Source organism: Podarcis tiliguerta, assembly GCF_965153285.1.
Source record: "Podarcis tiliguerta genome assembly, chromosome: 9".
Lineage (NCBI taxonomy): Eukaryota > Metazoa > Chordata > Lepidosauria > Squamata > Lacertidae > Podarcis > Podarcis tiliguerta.
In genome coordinates, this window is record NC_139542.1 from 29,797,097 (window position 1) to 29,814,636 (window position 17,540).

General features: G+C 40.2%; 1 protein-coding gene across 1 annotated transcript in view; it reads left to right on the forward strand.

Moving 5' to 3' along the window:
* FAT4 (FAT atypical cadherin 4) overlaps window positions 1–17,540 on the forward strand; it is a 138,721-nt gene that overhangs the window by 109,684 nt on the left and 11,497 nt on the right. Inside the window, exons 10-13 of the mRNA XM_083456913.1 lie at window positions 3,243–3,347; window positions 8,735–9,042; window positions 12,146–12,231; window positions 13,267–13,446. Coding sequence (XP_083313039.1) covers window positions 3,243–3,347; window positions 8,735–9,042; window positions 12,146–12,231; window positions 13,267–13,446 — 679 coding nt within the window. The remainder of the gene's footprint in view (window positions 1–3,242; window positions 3,348–8,734; window positions 9,043–12,145; window positions 12,232–13,266; window positions 13,447–17,540) is intronic.

Below are 17,540 nucleotides of genomic sequence, written 5' to 3' on the forward strand. Positions count from 1 at the left end.
ACATAGGGAGGGAGGGAGAATTAAGTGTTCCCATAGTGTGGGTTATGCTCTTGCATTCCCTCTCCAAAAATAAAAAGGCAATATGGTAGCCTACACAATACACCCATGTTAGAAATGTAAAGCAGCAGTGTTTTCTCCTAGGAAAGAATAATTGTAAAAGAGGAAAATCAGTGTAACTCATTGATTGAATTGACGATTTACAAATATATCACAAAACAGCCCAAAGTAGGTTTGAAAACAATACAAAAGGAACACTGAAGGCAGAGACCTTTTCATCCTGTTCATAACAAAAACCTAAAATATATGTTACTAGCAGCCTCGTTCCCAGTATTGCTTGGGAATCCTTAGGAACCAAAAGAGTAGACCCACTGAAATTAATGAAATACACTTAGTCCTGTTCATTAATTTCAGTGGGTCTATTCTGAGTGACTTAGTAGAATACCATCCTATATGTATGTATGCATGACCCCTGTCTGGATCAAGGCAGCTGCTCTTCTCTGTAGCTTCTGTTGTTTTCTAAAGCAAGCTTTCCTTCTTTTCACTCTAAGTCTGAGTTCATCAATTATAGACCACTAGAATGGCTTCCCTTACCTTGCTGAGGGGGTGCACAGGTTTTTTCACTGATTTATTATGTTTGGCCAGCTGCATTTCACTTCATCACTCTATAGAAGCAATTAGGCTCATTGCAGTGAGCGCAACCATAATGAAAGATTACATCAGTGTAACACTGAGGTTTAAGCAATCTGTTATAATTATGTCTATTAATGACGATCATATTTTGTTTTGGAACGAATCAGTTGCAAGATGGGATATATCAGATGACATACAGTAGTGTGTTGTCTGCCCTTTCCATGAACCCCTCAGTTCCTCTTTTCTGGACCTTTTTAGGATGAGTTTTGTGGAATCAATTCAGTTTTTTAAGCAAGAAGTTGATCTGAAAGAGACTGCCATCTTAGAAAAAGTCTAACGTTATCTTAAATCAGTTCTTCCCAACAACTATATGCAAATACTCCATATAAAGCAATGATAACTGAAAGGCTTTTCATATGGTTGCCAGTGAATCAACAAAGCAGAAACTTAACTGCTCATTTCTCCCCATCCTTGCTGGGACATGCTGGCTGACTGGAGATTCAGTTGCATATTATCCAACTGTCATACCAGGAATGCAGAGAACTGGTTCTCTCTTCATGCTAAACCAAACCATGGCTTAGAGTATGTAGGCTTCCAAAGAGAGGATCATATCCCATTTGCCCCTCCCTGTCATTCTGTTGCTGCTATCCTGAGCTGTGCCATGGCTTGGCTTAGCGTGTTGTCCAAACCCAGGGTCATGGCTTAGCTTTTTCCAGACTAACCATGAGCTGTAAACAAGTCCCCCCCCCTCCAGTTTACAGCCTGTGGCGAGCTACCCATGAGCCTGGGTAGGGTTGCCATATGTCCTCTTTTCCCAGGTTAGAGTTGTCATAGCGATCCATAGTTAAAAGTAGAAGTCGGCAAATGTGTCCTCTTTTTTGCTCTTCAAAATATGGCACTCCTACCCATAGAACAATCATATTATCATGATGTTGAATTCCCCCCAGCCTTCAATCTATATATAGTAACACCTGTGGGTAAGTTGGATATAACTCAGTGGGGCTTATATCTGAGGAGACTTGTACAGCTTTGGGCTATTCTTTCTGAGTTTTTCTGTTAAAAATGATAAACATTATGTGGCTCCTATTCCAGATCCTCACAGTTTATCTTTGGGCATGCATGTACAGAATAGCTAGTAACCTATCAAAATTAGTCATTGCCCAGTTTGGTTGAAAATGGGCAAAGTGCTCAAAATCCGTGAAATTGAAACTTGTAGATGAGCCTCTTGTAGACCTTCAGAGTTCATGAATCCAGTCATTTGGTGATTTGTTTAACTTCAGGGCATAATTTACCCAAGCAAATCACTAGTTTCTCTCATCAAAACATTATTATTTGAACCATATGCAATTAATTATAGAGCTGTGAAATGTTTTGGAGGGGGAAAAATAGCCTGAGGAATGTATTTTAAAAAACCAACCCATCTTCAGGCTTGCAAATTTAATTAAATTCAGTGGAGAAATCTTTACAAAAGGCAATAAAACTGTGCAGCTTGCACCATGCAGCGAACCCTTGCAGTGATGAACGGCGTCCAAGTAAGTTCTATCATGAAGTGACAAAAAATGAGAATGCAACAATTGAAGGTTAGGGCAAAGCTACACATTACGCTAGTCACATTTTTAAAACAGTTTGAAGCAGCTGTGCGAGGCCCTGCTCTGGAATACCGTCCCAAGCAGGTTTCTCTACAAAATAACAGTCTACCAGCTTCTTCTTCTTCTTCTTCTTCTTCTTCTTCTTCTTCTTCTTCTTTTGAAAACATCACCTTCAGGGGAGAATAGCAGCCATAGGAAATTTTCAGAGGCAAATCTGTGCAGGATTCAGCTCAAGATCTCGGTTGGCTTTTCTTTCAAAATAGAAGTGGCAGCATTTTAGAATGCAGTTTGAGGCTCAACTCTGTTCATGTTAGCATGTAGAGAACTTCCATGCTCTGAGCAGTGGCCAGTTCTTATTGGAATAACTTATTGTTGCACGTCAATTTTAGGAAGTTATGACTAGGGCTGGACAAGTTTGTCAGTTTCAGTTTGTCCCAGTTTCTCATTTTTCCCAATCTTAAATTCAGTTCTCCATATTTCTACATCAGTATGAGTTTATATATATATATATTTATATATTATCCTCATGAAAATTGTCAGCATTTTAATTCACATTTCTCCTATTAGACACATTTGCAAAGCATCTCCCCATAATACAATACATATCAGAAAGATATGCATATACCCCAGCACAAGCATTTTTATACACATTACTTGGCTGGAGAACTGCATTGTGATTTTTGAGGAATGGCTGTTTCTCAGTTCAGGTCCTGTTTCAGAAAACACAGGTTTACTTCAAATGCAAACTGAATCGAATTTCTGCACCATCCCTAGTCATGGCAATTACTCTCCATGAAAGTATTACAAGTTAATTCCACATCAGTATGATATTCAGTGTTTCTACATTAAAAATATAATAATAAAAACTCACTCTAGAATATAGAGAATGAAACTCGCTTTTAAATTAAACAAATTATTCCTGGGCCCCAGTTACAACTAATGCAAATTATCCCACTTTGTTCATAATGCAAATTGCCTAAGTGCAACTCAGTTTCCATATGGTACTGTCTTCTACTATTGCAGGAAAAATGTGTGACTCCACCGTCAATTACTGTGAATGCAACCCCTGTTTCCATGGAGGATCCTGTCAAAATGGAGTGGAGGGATATTACTGTCATTGTCCATTTGGTGAGTAGAAATTTGGTACTTTATTCAGATTTTCTTGCAGAACCCTAATCCTTTTGACCCTAGCCCCCAAATACAACCACCTATGGATTTTATAGCTTACTTATTATTTTTTATATGATAATATTGTTTTAATCAGAATAAAGCAAAGCAATGTGACTTGGTTGGTCAGTTACCATCTGGCAGGAAACCAAACAAAGAAGTGGAGTAGTCAAAAAAAGGTGAGGCAGGATCTCCAAATGCTACAAAATTTCATCTGTTGTGAGCCCAACATGTTTTGCAAGAAATTTTTTATTAATGGCATCTTAGCAACAATCCTGACACACCAGGGGTGTTGCAGTATTCACAGGAAACAATTACAGTATCTGTAGATTAGTGTGTCAGAACTGTTGCTTAAAAAAAATAACAAAATAAAAATCTAAAACCCTTTGGACTCACAATAAATGATATTTTGCAGGACCTAGAGTTTCTTTTCCTCCTTTTTCTGTCAATTGCCATTACAAAGATAAGAAGAATGCCTACCGAATCATACTGAAAAACCTATCTTGTTCCATGTTGTGTTGCTCATGGTAACCAACCAGATACCTATGGGAAGTCTACAATAGGACATGAGGACCATTGGTTCTCTCCCTTCTGCTGGGCTTGGTGGCCTTCCATAGAGCCTCCTGCATTGTAAACCCTACACACCGCTAGTGAGTGAAGAAGTACATCATTGGTCTGTGCTGAATTTCCCACCATTTAATTTATTTGGCTGTTACCTCAGGTTCTGCATAATGTGAAAGTTAATCTACACTCTCCTTACTTCCTCCACACCATGCATAATTTTATAAAACTCTATCATCTCTCCCATTTCTTGCCTTCCTCCACCAGTCCCTAGTTTGAAGATAATATTCTAGAAGGAGAAAGATGGCACTTTTCCTTACCTTTCTCCATTCTACAATATTGTCTTCAAAGAAGACCATTAAAAGCCTGGGCAAAAAGTATAGTATTTACCTGGAGACAGAACATCAGTAGAGTAGATACCAGTTGAAGAGATGTGGTGAGGGAGATACACAGCCAAAGAAGTTCCACAAATAAGATTAGCTACCCTGCCTCTGAAGGTGGAGACATCAAAGCAGGGCATCTGCTGAAGACATCTTGATGTGGTTTGAAGAAACTCTTAATTTCCATACGCCTTGGGAGCCTCAGTTAAACTGGAGTTCTCAAAGTTAGTAGCATACACAGTTCCATTTCAGCTTTATTCAGCAATGGTCACATATGTAACACAGAAATTGATTAAAGGTAGGCAAAGGAAATCCACACACTGGATGGGAAATCTTGCATCCCACTCCAAATCTCCACACTGTGTTTTTGTTTGACATCTGCACCTGGTCCATGGCAGATCACATGTAATTCCTGAATGGGGCTTTGGTACTTTGAAAACCCTGTGACAAGGAACAGCTGTAAAAGCACAGGATAAGTGAGGGCATTTGAACCACAAAACATTAAAGAGCTGGGAAAGATCATGCCCCAGTGCCTCAGAGGTACCAGACATCCCCGTATAACACAATTACTTAGAATGTTATAATTATTAAAGCTTCTCTTAAACATATGTAAAGGTACGTCAAAATCAAACTACATTATATTTGCAGCAATTGTGCCTTATTCCTGCAATCATTGCCAAGCAGTATTCTCAAGAAATTTATGGATGAAGCCAGAAAGACTTCTCTTTTTTTTTTGAAGGACCAATATATGGTAGCAATTATAGAAGAACTTGGAAATCACTAGCTTAGACCGTGAGCCTGCTGTGTATAGAAAATGTAAGAGGAGATACAGCATCTGGCTACAATCACATACAAGTCTTGCATGAACTTAAAATCCATGTTAAATTACCACTGATCATATAAAATAGAGCTGTTGCATCTATATCTGTTTGTAAGTTTCGGCTGGCGCAGCTTCCCATCACATTTCTCCCAAATAATCATTATGGGGAGAAGGGGAAATTAGGTTCAACTCACCTATTCTATTATCACAGATGATGTCTTCCAAAGGATTCCATTCATCATTGCTAAAGGAAGCATTCTAGCAAGGAAAGAAAGAGGTGATACTTCTTTACAGGAAGGAGCTGGGGCAATGAAGGAGCTCATTCTTCTTCCCTGATGCTCCTCAGTCCTATTCCATTCTAATGTCCAATTCCAATTCTCCCAACTCCCAAGCTAGCAATGGAGGAGAAATGTGGTTCAGTTCATCCTTCAAGATAGATCTAATTCGCACTTCCAGAAACAATATGTGGACTGAAATGTAGTAATCCTTCAAAATTCACACTCTTGCAAATTTTGCAATGTTGTCCTAACAATCACTAACATTTAACAATGTGCCATGGATGAAGCATTTTTCCTCATCTGGCTTCCCAGTGCCAAGCACCACTGCCAGTTACCAAGAGGGCCAAGGCAGTGGGTACTGAAGAGGAGAAGCAGCAGTGGGAGCATGAACACCACTATTGCAAGTAATATGAGCAAAAATGCATATGTTAGGTGAAAAACATCCATAAATGCATACATTGGTGAAAACAACATGCACAAATGCATTCATTATATTAGGGAAAATACCTTGCAAAATGTGTATATTAGGCAAAATTGCAAAGAAAAATGTGCATATTGGGGGGGGGGGTCACTATAGTGATGTTGAATTTTGCAAACTAATGTGGAGAACTGAATTCAAGACTGGAAAAATGAGGAACCAAAATTGACATATTTGACCATCCGTAATCCAACCCATTCCTATATTCCAATTCTACATCTCCCAACACTTACTTCAGATCTGATTTCTTCCTGATCCTCATTCTGCTCTTTCTGCCTCCCCCTCCATCTCAGATCCCACCCAATCCCATCCTGTCCTGCAATCTAGTTCTTTCCCTTTCTCTTTGTTTCCTACTCGCCACATTCTTTTCTAACTTCAGAAATTAATGAGCCAGTCAGAAGCAGGATGCAAAAAAGGTATTTGCCATTTTACAAAAATATAGTTAACATCATAACATTTTAAAACTCTTTAAAGACCGCAGGCAAGTATTTTATAAAAATATTATTATAAAAGAAATACAATATGGATGGAATGTAGCGCCTGCATGTTTGAAAGCAGTTAACAACAAAGAAACATACTGTATGTACTCTTCAAAATGCATTGTATGTTGACTTGATCTAAAGAATACTAGATGGTGTTCTGCCAAAATCAAGGAGGAATGCATCTGTCATTGGTTCCATATTGGATTTTATTTTTATTCCATATTATTTGGCATAGCTAGAAAATGCTGATAGCAAAGGGGGTGGATTTATTGGCTAGTTTTGAAATGAAATATGATTTAAAACAAGGGAAACAGAAGCAGCACAAATAAAAAAAGGAAGCAAAAGTAGGCAGAAGGAGGGAAATGCATTCAGATGTATTGACTGATTGACTAAATTTGGTTTTGAAAGTAAATAATATATAACAGGGAACACGTAGTATGCAAAATTCATAGGCGTATGGAATGCCAAAGGGCAAGATAATATGGTACTGTTTATCTAAATGATATTATGTATGTGTTAGTACAGGTCACAAAGACCATTTCCACTTTTGTAACACATGAAGAGATATTTTAACACATTTGGAAGGGAAGTGTTATGTCCATCAAAGTCACCCCGTGATCACAAGGATTCCTATTTGCCTCTCATCCACCTGCTTTCCCCAAAAATCTGTTCTGGGGGTTACCCCAACATTCTTCAGCAGATCTGGCATGGGAAGTTCAATTGCTCAAATAGAAATCCTTGAACTCACTAGACAACTTCATTGGCTACAATCCAAAATATTTTATTGGTGCTTAAAACAATAGAAGCTACTGCAAATATTTTGCTTTAGAATTTTATTTTTTACATTATATTTGAATAATTGTATCCTGTGCTAAAGATATAGCACCCAAGGCTACTAACAATAGAAGCCTTTAAAAAAAAATGCCATAAAATATCAATACTTTTTAAAAAAAGAAAGCAGGAAAAGTGACACATACATTAAAACAGTAAGTGATAACATGAACCAGAGTGCTAATAAAGAGTCTGTGTAAACAGGTCTTAATCAAATTGATGGAGGTTAAAAAATATGTAGACCACATGTCTTTAACGCATAAATGATCACTCCGAATGTATATTTATACCACACAAATAGTGGTTCTCTTAAAAATGATAGTGATGATGCAAAAATTTGCCACTTTTAGTCCTATTAGAATATATATAAATGCATGATTTATCCATTGAAATAGATGGCATCTAAATGTGCTAACTTGGCTGGCTCGCACCCAGTATCTTCATTTTTGACAGCTTCTTCAACAAGAGAGCAGTCATACAAGAAGTTGGCAAAAAGCAAGCCGGTGTCAATTAAGATGGCATAAAGTTATACCAGATCTAATCCCTGCTCAGCAGTGGGGTTGCTTCTGCTGCTTGGCCTAAGCCAGGCAGAGGGAAAGCAAGCCTTTAAAATAATGTTTTATGCCAGGTTGCCTGGTCACAGTAGCCAGTCTAAGTTCCCCTTCTCTGGCCACATCCTGTCCTACGCCTTTGGGTGAATTTACACTAGCCTCAGTTCAGCTGGCTGAGCCCTGGCTAAGCCAGTCTGAACATGTTGTTGTTGTTTAGTCGTGTCCGACTCTTTGTGACCCCATGGACCAGAGCACGCCAGGCACTTCTGTCTTCCACTGCCTCCCGCAGTTTGGTCAAACTCATGCTTGTAGCTTCGAGAACACTATCCAACCATCTCGTCCTCTGTCGTCCCCTTCTCCTTGTGCCATCCATCTTTCCCAATGTCAGGGTCTTTTCCAGGGAGTCTTCTCTTCTCATGAGGTGGCCAAAGTATTGGAGCCTTAGCTTCAGGATCTCTCCTTCCAGTGAGTACTCAGGGCTGATTTCCTTAAGAATGGAGAGGTTTGGTCTTCTTGCAGTCCATGGGACTCTCAAGAGTCTTCTCCAGCACCATAATTCAAAAGCATCAATTCTTCGGCGATCAGCCTTCTTTATGGTCCAGCTTTCACTTCCATACATCACTACTGGGAAAACCATGGCTTTAACTATACGGACCTTTGTTGGCAAGGTGATGTCTCTGCTTTTTAAGATGCTGTCTAGGTTTGTCATTGCTTTTCTCCCAAGAAGCAGGCATCTTTTAATTTCGTGGCTGCTCTCACCATCTGCAGTGATCACATCTTTGGCTAAACCGGTGTTGGGTACTTAGCACTGGCTGAGCCACGAATCAGCTGGTTGAACCGAAGATCTACTGCACCCTGAGCTTCTCATCCTAACAGATCTTGCAACAGGATTGCCACCCCCCTAAAAGAATTATATTTTAGAGTGCTTCTGCAGTTCTTGATCATTGTTACATTTTTATTTCCGCAGGAGTTTTCGGAAAGCATTGTGAAGTAAATAGCTACGGATTTGAAGAATTGTCTTACATGGAATTCCCCAGTATGGATCCGAACAACAATTATATATACATCAAGTTTGCCACCATCCAAAGCAATGCTCTTCTATTATATAATTATGACAACCAGACTGGAGATCGGGCAGAATTCCTGGCCCTGGAAATAACAGAAGAGAGGCTAAGATTCTCATACAATCTTGGCAGTGGCACTTACAAACTCACCACAGCAAAGAAGGTGTCTGATGGACAGTTTCACACTGTTATTGCCCGGAGGGCTGGAATGGTAAGTGTTGCTTTACAGAAATAATGATGATGATGATGATGATGATGATAATAATAATAATAATAATAAAGCTTCACTCAGTTCCAAGTCACATCAGCTTTTAAGAAAGTACAAATGGATGGTTGTTGGGGCTTGGGTTTTGGGGGGGGGGGTTTGCAAAAACTTTTTTAACAAAAACACAAAAGCTTTTTTGTTCCATAAAAATTACCCTGAAGCATTTTAAATGGCTTCTTCAAAGGACGCTCTCTAAATGTGAGGTTGATTAATGAAGGGAATTAATGACTATCCAGATCTAATTAATTGGTGCAGACTATAGGAAGAATAAGCACTGAAGACTAATTAAGAGGCAGATTTAATGTTTGGAATGATGCAAGAACAAAACCCTTTGTAACTGAAGGCTATGTAATTGCCATGCATGTTATTTTTGAACAGAGATGATAAAATTTTGTTCATTCTGCAAAAGTTCTGAAATCATTGAAAAATGTGAAACAGAGTTTTCTTTGTGGATGATAACTACCCAGTACTGCTATATAGAAAATTGCCTTATATTAGACAGTGTACCTCCTTCTAAATCCTTTGCTGCCACCACCTTACCCTCTCCATTGCTAAGCACCAGTGGACAGGTTTGTGTTTTAACGGGCCACTATGTATTATTAAGGGAAAGATTGTGAGCAGATGCATTCACTTTAAAAAGAAAGAAAGAAAGATCTCTGATTTTAAATTAAGGGGAAGCAATGGTCACTGTGATTTTGAAACTAAGCATTCCAGAGTTTTCCATTAACTGGAAGGAATGGGAGCAAATGAAAACTTAGATTTGCTAAATGCAAACAGCCAAGTCGGGATCTCTCCATCAAATATGTTAGTGCAATTTCTCACTCCGTAACACATGAATGGTGGAACAAATTAAAAAGATTGCCTGTTTGTCAATGTGCACCATCATTCATACACATGGCAAGAGCAAACGACACAAGTATTATTTCCTAAATTAAGTAGCAACATTTTCAATATAAAATACAGGAGACAGATGGAGAGTAAAGCAAGTATGAACAACACTAAAGGAACTGTGAAATGGAACGACTCCATGCTACCTTATATATGCTGATACAGCATAATTCCCACAAAACACCTTTGGTAATTTAGTTATCTAGAAAGAAGCGACCATCATTTCTGTTTTCAAATCACTGAGTACTTTTTATCTTCAACAAAAATGCCCTGTTCAGTGACTGAGACACATTTTTTGTTTTATTTTTAACCCATTGAAATATATTCCCCATGCTGCATAGTGATTCATACCGCCAAAGATTTGTAGCATCTCCCAAATGGTCTGATTGAGGAGTAGAGAGATTAAATGTCAAGCAGCATAAGAAAAACAGTTCTCTAAGGAGGAAATATTTTTCTCCAGCGACAGATTCTTTGAGGACTCCATGATTTCCAGTACAGGATGCTGTGTCAGCTGCAATGTTGCAGTGTTAGTACCTGCCAATAACCGTTGAACTTATCTGGAAAATTCAAAGCAGACCTCAACAAGCCTACAATTTATGTTTTTGTTTTTTTAGTATTTTCTAGAAACTATCTATCCTATTTTACTGGTGGGGAAATCAAGGCAAATATTAATGAAATTGCTTTTCCCACAGTCACACAGTTGGAATTAATTAAATGTGAATTCATTGGCCAGCACGGCAACGTCTAGCTGTGCAATGAAATTTCCCTGCCCTTTCCTTTCTACTAACCACATATACACACACATGTACCCGCTGAATCTGCTGCAGAGGCTTCTGGTACCTCTGGAGGAGATTTAGGCCGTGGGGGAAGGCGAAGGTATGGGGGAGGGTTAACATACTGCAGCAAAACGTCATTGCACTAATGTAACTATTCAGCTGGGCGCCACCCATTGAATCCGTTTTTCAATTAAGCAAAGTTGCAATAATATTCAAGTTGAAATGTCTTTAAATCAGCAAAGGAGACTTCATAAAAGACGTGATGAACTATTTGATAGGCCTCTACAATAATTCAATCTCTAGACTTTTCCTTCTCCCTGTGTTTACAAACCTAAAATGTGAAGGAGGAACTACCTTTATTGAAGTATTTCTGCTGGAGGGGGGTGGGGGAGCATTCTGCATGTCAAAAGGGTATAAAATAACTCTACTGGATTTAAAATCTGTCATTTCCTACAGGACTTCAGAATTTTTATGGAAAGCTGGTAAAAGCATTAACTTGTCAGGTTTGAGATATAGCAAAGTGACACAGTAGAAAGTCTCATAACTAAAGAGGTAACAGTAGCAAATTAACTGCTAAAGTCACCAGGCAGGAACATTTGACTATCATTAGAAAGTTGAATTGTATGAAATCAGATCCAAGTAAAATACTGTTTGAAATAACTCTTCCTTCAGATGGCTCTGCCATCTCAGAATATATAGCAATCTATAAATTGATAGAAATTCCTGTACGGACCTCCCTTGCTTCTGTGGCTTTTCCATTTTGAAAAAGGTGCCTACAGGATAGAGGTGTGTAAAATTATCCATACTGTGGAGAGAGTGGTGAGAGAAATGTTTCTTTTCATTCTCTCAAAATACTAGAGTCTGGAACCATCCATTTTGCATTTCAGTCATGGAGTGGGCGAAGAGCATGCAACCACTGGCCCTAATCCAAGTCCCTGACATAAATCCCACCCTCCCCACAGCAAGCTACTATTAGGCACAGAGGGGGCAAGATATGGGCATCATTTTCACCTCTTCTGAGTCAAAACTTACAAACCTCCAAAACTCAGTTCAGTGCTCCAGGAGCACAACTTTATCTGACAACACCCTGGTATCTATGCTGCCAACATACACAGATTTAAGTGCCATGGTTTTCCCCTTCTTCCAAATTCTGCCTTAGTTTTCTAGGAGCAAAGCTGTGCTTATGTCTGTAATATGTAAGTTGCAACTGACAATTAGAGTTCATTTACCTATAAGTATCTGCCCCCCTCCAGTGCATAAAGATATACATGGAAACCTAAGCCACAATATAATTGTTTCACCCCCTAAATATATTTAGTACTCCATGTAATCTAAATTTGATGGGTTGGTGTGCGTAAATGATCATCTTAGTATGATTTTTTCAGGCAGCGTCCTTGACCGTGGACTCCTGCTCAGAGGAACAGGAACCTGGCTACTGCACTGTTAGCAATGTGGCTTCATCTAGCGACTGGTAAAGAACCTTTCATTTTATCCTTTGGTGATTATGCTCAATAGACACCGCCTGGCCCGCAAAGAATAAAAGAAGCCTTTCTGCAGAAGGAGGCCTATTGATTCTATGGGATTTAATGTATCTTTAGTTCACAGACTGGGTCTCAGCTGAGTCAATTAAGCTACTGAAGAGATATCACTGCGATCTTTTCTACCTCCCTAGTTTCTGAATATAAAAGAGAATAATTAGAAGAAGCATTCAGTGAGAAATTGGCTGTGATGACATCAGCAACAATGTTATGCAGCTACTGACAATGTAAACAAGCTATCAAATTTCAGTAAGCCGTAACGAGGTTTACTAGCAAACCCCAGCCCCCCCAGTATATTAAAGAGATGAAATGGATGCATGACTCACTAACTTTCAGGTGAACACTTTGATCTAAGAACAAAGAGAGATTCATGCTTTTGGTGACGGAGGTTTTGTCAATTTTCAAAAATGGCCTATATGAGAAATAATCAAGTCAAACTAGTCTGTCCCTCCAGTGTCCTACTAGACTCTGATCCAAAAATGGTAAAAAAGAAAAGAAAAAAAGTTCACGGTTTCATTCAAAAACAAAGCCTCACGAAACTACACTTGTGTTGACAAGAGCTTTCGGGCAATGTATTTATCCCAATTCTAAATTACATGGAACCCTCCCCATCATTTCCCCCATGACTTATGCAGCGGGAAGCCTGCTCTGTCCATGAAGGCGCCACACATGATTTCAGAACAGGGTTCTCCATCAATCCGGGAGCCTCCATGTGCATCATATATGGTGCTTTCTGTACAAGGCATGTGAAGGGCTTTGCAGCAGTACAACATGCAGAGTTGTCAAAATGAGACTTCTGATTGTAACAAAGCAATTGTGCTATCTAAAACTTGCCTACTCAGAAGTAAGTTCCACTAAGTTAAGGAGAATTTATGCTTAGTTAAAGGATTGCAACTTTATACTAGGATCCTATTGTTAAGTAAGCCCCTCTGAGTTCATTGTTTGTTCTTTGTCTCCCCCACCCTCAGGACTTTAGACGTGCAGCCAAACAGAGTCACCATTGGAGGTATCAGAGCCCTGGAGCCAATACTTCAAAGGAAGGGACAGCTGGAAAGTCACGATTTTGTGGGTTGCATAATGGAATTTGCAGTCAATGGACGTCCCTTAGAACCCAGCCAGGCTTTGGCAGCTGAAGGAATCTTGGATCAGTATGTGTTTTACGTAATATCAGAATAACAATTGACTAACTCTGTTTTGTGATCCTCATGTGTCTGAAAATTCACGTATGTTACCCATGAATGCTCTGATACAGCAAGGGAAACGTGCATGATTCTCTTGCTGGGTTGCAAATTGTGTCGTAGACCAAATGCTCCTTCTCTGTTGAAATGTGCATTTGACTAGAGGAACCTGAGGGTTCTCTTTATTTGCACCACACTGCATGGATAGTTCTCCACCAATATTACAAAGTTTATGCAAATGCCACTCTCCAAGATTGTATATGTATTGTTATGCGTGATGTAAGGGGCCCATCATATTGTTGCTTGTTCTTAAGCACCACTAGGAAGAGAAGTCAATGAAGTCTGACATACACAAAGATGGTGAAAGAGTTGAAGGGTGTGTGCACAGCAGCAGAGCACATGTTTGCATGCAGAAGGTCCCAGGTTCTATTCTTGATACCTCTAGGTAGAGCTGAGAATGGCCCCCACATGAAAACTTGAAGAGCCACTGCCAATCAGTGCAGATAATCCTGAGCTACATGGACCAATGGGCTGAACAAAAGGCCATTAATGGGTAGTCATGATGGTGGCTACACTTCCCCCAGCATCGGGGGTGGTGTGCTTCTGTATACTGCTTGCTGGGGAGAGGGCTATCATGTTCATGTTATGCTTGTGCACTTCCCATAGACCTCCAGTTGGTCACTGTGAAAATGCTGGACTGGATAGGCCTTTGGTCTGATCCAGCAGGACTCTTCTTAATGTTCTCATCACTCATAAGAAGGCACCTTTCCTATGAACATACATACAGATCAGCAACAGTATGCTATAAAGGCCACCAGCAGATGTTCTAGATCCAGAAAAGCACCATTCTTTAACATTTGTCTGCATTGTTATATCCAGTGCATTAAACGCCCTCCGTATGGTCCAAGTGTCTGTTATCTCACTTTTCCTCTCAGATGTCAAGGCAGTTCCCTGTACCATCTCCCCCTGTGAACACTGCTTCAAAATGATTGATTAACTGAACCTGTTGTTTCTTCCATCCCACTGTTTGAACTTAGGGCTGGAATAAGAGGATGTCCTGAGTGGTTAGCTCATCCCTCTGCTTTTCATGGTCTCAGCTTGTGGCATAAGATTTCCTGAAGCTCTGTAGCACAGAGATCAACATCAATTACAATTTCACAGACAGCCAAACATTGGACCTTCACTAGTGAAGGATAGATGTGTATATTGTTGTTGTTTTTTATCTCTTGTCCACCAGGATTCTTTATTTAATGTCTTGGACAGTTGCACAGAGAAAAGTGGTTTCAGGCTTCCTTTCAGATTGACTTGGCAGACAGTAAAGTAAAAATCATACTGCTCTAAATTCAATGGACAGTTCAAGTTTATTCCACTGGTTACTTTCTGCATTATATTTTCAGGCTGTGTGAAATGCGGTTATTGCAACTAAATGGCTCTGGAATCTCTTTTGTGTCTCAGTGTTAACATGTGCTGCTGGGGCCCAGAGGTTCACAAGTGGCCAGTGTCTAGTATAAAGCTATAAAACTGAAGATTATGGTGGGAGGTGTGTGTGATTTCTATCTGGATAATCAAGCATAATATTCTCATGAAGCAATTTTACTTGATTTTAAGCAGCATAAGAGAAACAGTCACATCCTGTTGGTGGATGTTGGTAAATGTGATATTTAATGAATAACTAAAAGCTGGTTTAAAAACAACAGAGTTTCATGGCACCTTAAAGACTGGCAGATTTATCATGACATAAGGTGCCATCAGAGTCTTTGGCTGAAACACACTAAGGGCTTCTTCGCACTTTCGCTTGCTATCTGTTTACATTGGATTGTGTACTGATTCATTCCCCCAATGAGTCTCTAGAGCTTTTCTTGTCCCCCCCCCCCCGGCTGTGCCTTGGGATCATCTGATCTTCTTACCCACTGAATTGGAAGCTCGGTAAGTAAAACCTCTGTTGAGATTTTCTGAGCATCTGATAAGATCCAATTCAGCTGGTAAGATCAGGGTTTCACAAGGCATAGCTGCGGAACAATGAGAAGACACAATATAATCAAAATACAGAACAATGGGATGAGCCCTAGCGTGGCCACCCTGCTACACACTAAAACATAGGTAGAATATAGTAATATCTATGATGAAATGTGTATTTCATCATTAAAAGTTAAACTGAAGAAGTACTATTTTAAAATCAAGTTATGTCGGGAGTGGAGTTCATCTTTTTTTAAGAAAAAGGAAAAAACAGGGCTACATTTTTCATTTTGAAAAGTTTTAGCCTGGTTTCCTTTATGCATTACGGTAGTTACTTGGAAACTGTTTTACTGTGAGTGCCTCTTGTTCAGGGATAACATTTAAGGTTACCATTCTGTGCACCTTTCACTTGGGCGCACACTTCATTGAATATACAGTGGGACTTACTTCCTCTTAGGCTGTAAATGACCAGTCTCATGGGTGTAAGTCAACAATCCCTCAACGGAAAGCACCTTCCCCATACTTGGAATATTAAAGGCAGGAAGCAGCGAACATTTTGCAGCATTTTAACTTCACACTTCAGAGAAAGGTGTTGGGATGATGTATGGTTGAGATGGTGTGACTTGAGTTAAAGGGTTTATGTTTCTTCAAGTAGCTGTGCCCATTCCTGCTTGAGGGTGTGAGCAATGTGAGGTGGGGGAAGTTGGTTTTTGAAGCAGGGTTGCATTTTATAAATGCACGAATTTATCCTGAAATTAAATTTCAAATAAAAAATAGGCATCAATCCAAATACGTCCCCTGCTAGCTTATATTCCTAACCACCTTGTTTGGAAGAGAGAGAGAAAATGAAGTAGTAAGGATTTGACGAAGACACAGCCAAGAATGGCCAATAGGAAGTCATTCTTTCTTGCCCTACATTAAGGTGACAAGCCACTGTCCACCACAATCTCCATGAAGGAAACAGAGCATGCAGTCTTGTCATAAGACAGAAATAGACTGCATGACAGCTCAGAGGGCACAGCCTCTCTCGACATCCTGGCATTGTTGCTCAGCCCCAGTGCTTGGCCCCTGGTGTTTTGTTACCCTTCCTTCCTCCCTCCCTCTGTGTGAAAATGTAAGAAGAGCCTGTCAGATCAGGCCAATGACCCCTCTAATCTAGCATCCAGGTTCTCACAGCAGCCAACCAGCTGCCTGTGCGAAGTTTACAAGCAGGATCCGAACACAAGAGACTCCTCCCCTAATGCGGTTTCCAGGATATCATCACTGAGTTATCCTCTCCCCTTGGCACAGCTTGCTCTCAGGGACAGCAGGTTAGCCCAAAAGATATGTGGCATATCAATGAAGCATCCTGGGTGTCAATGGAATAAAACTGCTGGTAAAGGTGGGACGCGAGTGGCTCTGTGGTCTAAACCACTGAGCCTCTTGGGCTTGCCAATCAGAAGGTTGGGGGTTCAAATCCCTGCGACGGAATGAGCTCCCGTTGCTCTGTCCCAACTTCTGCCAACCTAGCAGTTTGAAAGCACACCAGTGCAAGTAGATAAATAGGTACCACTGCGGCAGGAAGGTAAATGGAGTTTCTGTGCATTCTGCTTTCCATCATGGTGTTTTGTTGCACCAGAAGCTGTTTAGTCATGCTGGTCACTTGACCCAGAAAGCTGTCTGTGGACAAACACCGGCTCCCTTGGCCTGGAAGCTCCCTCGCCTTTGACAGGACTTAACCATCCAGGGGTCCTTCACCTTACCTTTACCTGTTGGATAGAGCAGTGGAGCTGCTCTACTGACAGCAGTGTTTCTGCTGCTCGCCTGAATGGGGTGGGGTGACAATGGAGCTGGACTTCACCAACAGGAGGACCATTGCCAATTTGGCATCCCTGACAGTGCAACTGTGTAGCTCCTTGCCATTGCCCCACCCAAGCTCAGTCCAGGTAAGGAGCAGAGATATTAGTATTGAGAGGATGGCTCTACCTCATCACGTTTGATGCTGCTAGGCACATGAAATGAAAAAAATAAGTGTTTATCATTTTTGGTTCTAACTCCTTCTCAGCAAGGAAGCTCAATGGGTCAGCTTGAGCGACCCACTGTCTCACAGGGCTGTTATGGAGAAAGGG